This window comes from Corapipo altera, unplaced genomic scaffold (assembly GCF_003945725.1).
Source record: "Corapipo altera isolate COAL_440 unplaced genomic scaffold, ASM394572v1 129480, whole genome shotgun sequence".
NCBI lineage: Eukaryota > Metazoa > Chordata > Aves > Passeriformes > Pipridae > Corapipo > Corapipo altera.
The window spans coordinates 1,625-3,327 of NW_020887219.1; the positions used below are offsets into that span (position 1 = coordinate 1,625).

At 59.5% G+C, this 1,703-nt stretch overlaps 1 protein-coding gene across 1 annotated transcript in view; it reads right to left on the reverse strand.

The window, feature by feature from the left end:
- Positions 1-336: 336 nt before the first annotated feature.
- Positions 337-1,703, reverse strand: part of LOC113941511 (keratin, type II cytoskeletal 80-like) — a gene marked incomplete at its 5' end in the record, with an annotated part of 2,071 nt that continues 704 nt past the window's right edge. Inside the window, 2 exons of the mRNA XM_027632662.1 lie at positions 337-657; positions 738-793. Of these exons, the coding sequence (XP_027488463.1) occupies positions 548-657; positions 738-793 (166 nt within the window). The remainder of the gene's footprint in view (positions 658-737; positions 794-1,703) is intronic.

Genomic DNA, 1,703 nt, shown 5'->3' on the forward strand with positions numbered 1-1,703 from the left:
AAAGCTGGACGGTGTTTTCCTTGGAAAACCACGGCAGGGAGCACCTCTGGGAGCAGGAGGAGGGGTTGGGGACACCGGGAAAGGGTCAAAGTGGGGGAAGGACCCTCCCCCTCCTCCCCCAGGACATTCCTGGGGCGGCTGCAAATCCCCCGGGAAAGGTGGGAATGGGATGGGAATGGGAGAGTCCCGGAGATCCTGGGATGGGAATGGGAGAGTCCCAGAGATCCTGGGATGGGAATGGGAGAGTCCCAGAGGTCCTGGGATGGGAATGGGAACGGGAATGGGAATGGGAACGGGAATGGGAATGGGAGAGTCCCGGAGGTCCTGGGATGGGAATGGGAACGGGAATGGGAACGGGACATTCCCGGAGGTGCCGGGTGGGTTCTGCTGGAGCAGGGTGGGGGTGGGGACAGGGACCCGCAGGATTCTCATCCCTCAGGAGGCCGGAATGTGGGACCAAGGGCTTTCCAGGTGTTTCCAGGTGCTTCTCTGTTCCCATTGAGGATCTTCCCAGGTGGAATCCGAGCCCAGGAGGCCCCAGGGGGGGTCACTGGGCCCCCCGGAGGGTCTTTGTGCCGCCTCCATTGGGTGAAGAGCCGGGAATTCCCTGCCCCGCTCCGGCAAAAAGCCGGGAATGGCACCGGGCGCTGGCGGAGACTGGAAGAGAGGGATAGGGGGGTCAGGAACGGCCCGGAACGGCCCCAATTCCCAAATTTTGGAGGGGTGGGAGCACTTACGGGGCCTGGGCCGGGAGCGGACGGCGCTGATGACGGCGGGGATGGGCTGCTCCAGGCTGGGGACGGAAGGACACGGATTAAACTTGGCCGGGGGGAACAGGAACCGCAGGAGGAACTCCGGGAACAACTGGAGAGGATCCGGAGAACACCCAGAGAACCTCAGGAGGAGTTCTGGGGAACATCTGGGGATGGTCTGGGACCACCCCCCAGGGACATCCCGGAGAACATCCCCAGGGTTTCCAGGGAACACCCAGAGAGGGTCTGGAGAACACCCAGAGAACATCTGGAGAACATCTGGAGAAGTTCTGGGGAACATCTGGGGATGGTCTGGGACCACCCCCCAGGGACATCCTGGAGAACATCCCCAGGGGTTCCAGGGAACACCCAGAGAGGGTCTGGAGAACACCCAGAGAACCTTAGGAGGAGTTCTGGAGAACATCTGGAGAGGGTCTGGGGAACATCTGGGACATTCTGGGCACCACCCCCCAGGGACATCCTGGAGAACATCCCCAGGGGTTCCAGGGAACACCCAGAGAGGGTCTGGAGAATATCTGGTGATGGTCTGGGCACCACCCAGAGACATCCTGGAGAACATCTGGAGAAGTTCCTGAAAAAAAAAATCTAATAAATTCTAGAGAACATCTGGAGAGGTTCTGGAGAACATCCAGGGAACATCTGGAGAGGTTCTGGAGAACATCCAGGGAACATCTGGAGAGGTTCCGGGGAATATTCACAGAGGTTCTGGAGACCACCCAGAGACCTTCTAGGGAACACCCAGAGAGGTTCTGGAGAACACCCAGAGAACATCTGGAGATGTTCTGGGGAACATCTGGGGATGGTCTGGGACCACCCCCCAGGGACATCCCGGAAAACATCCCCAGAGGTTCCAGGGAACACCCAGAGAGGTTCTGGAGAACACCCAGAGAACATCTGGAGATGTTCTGGGGAACATCTGGAGAGGTTCTA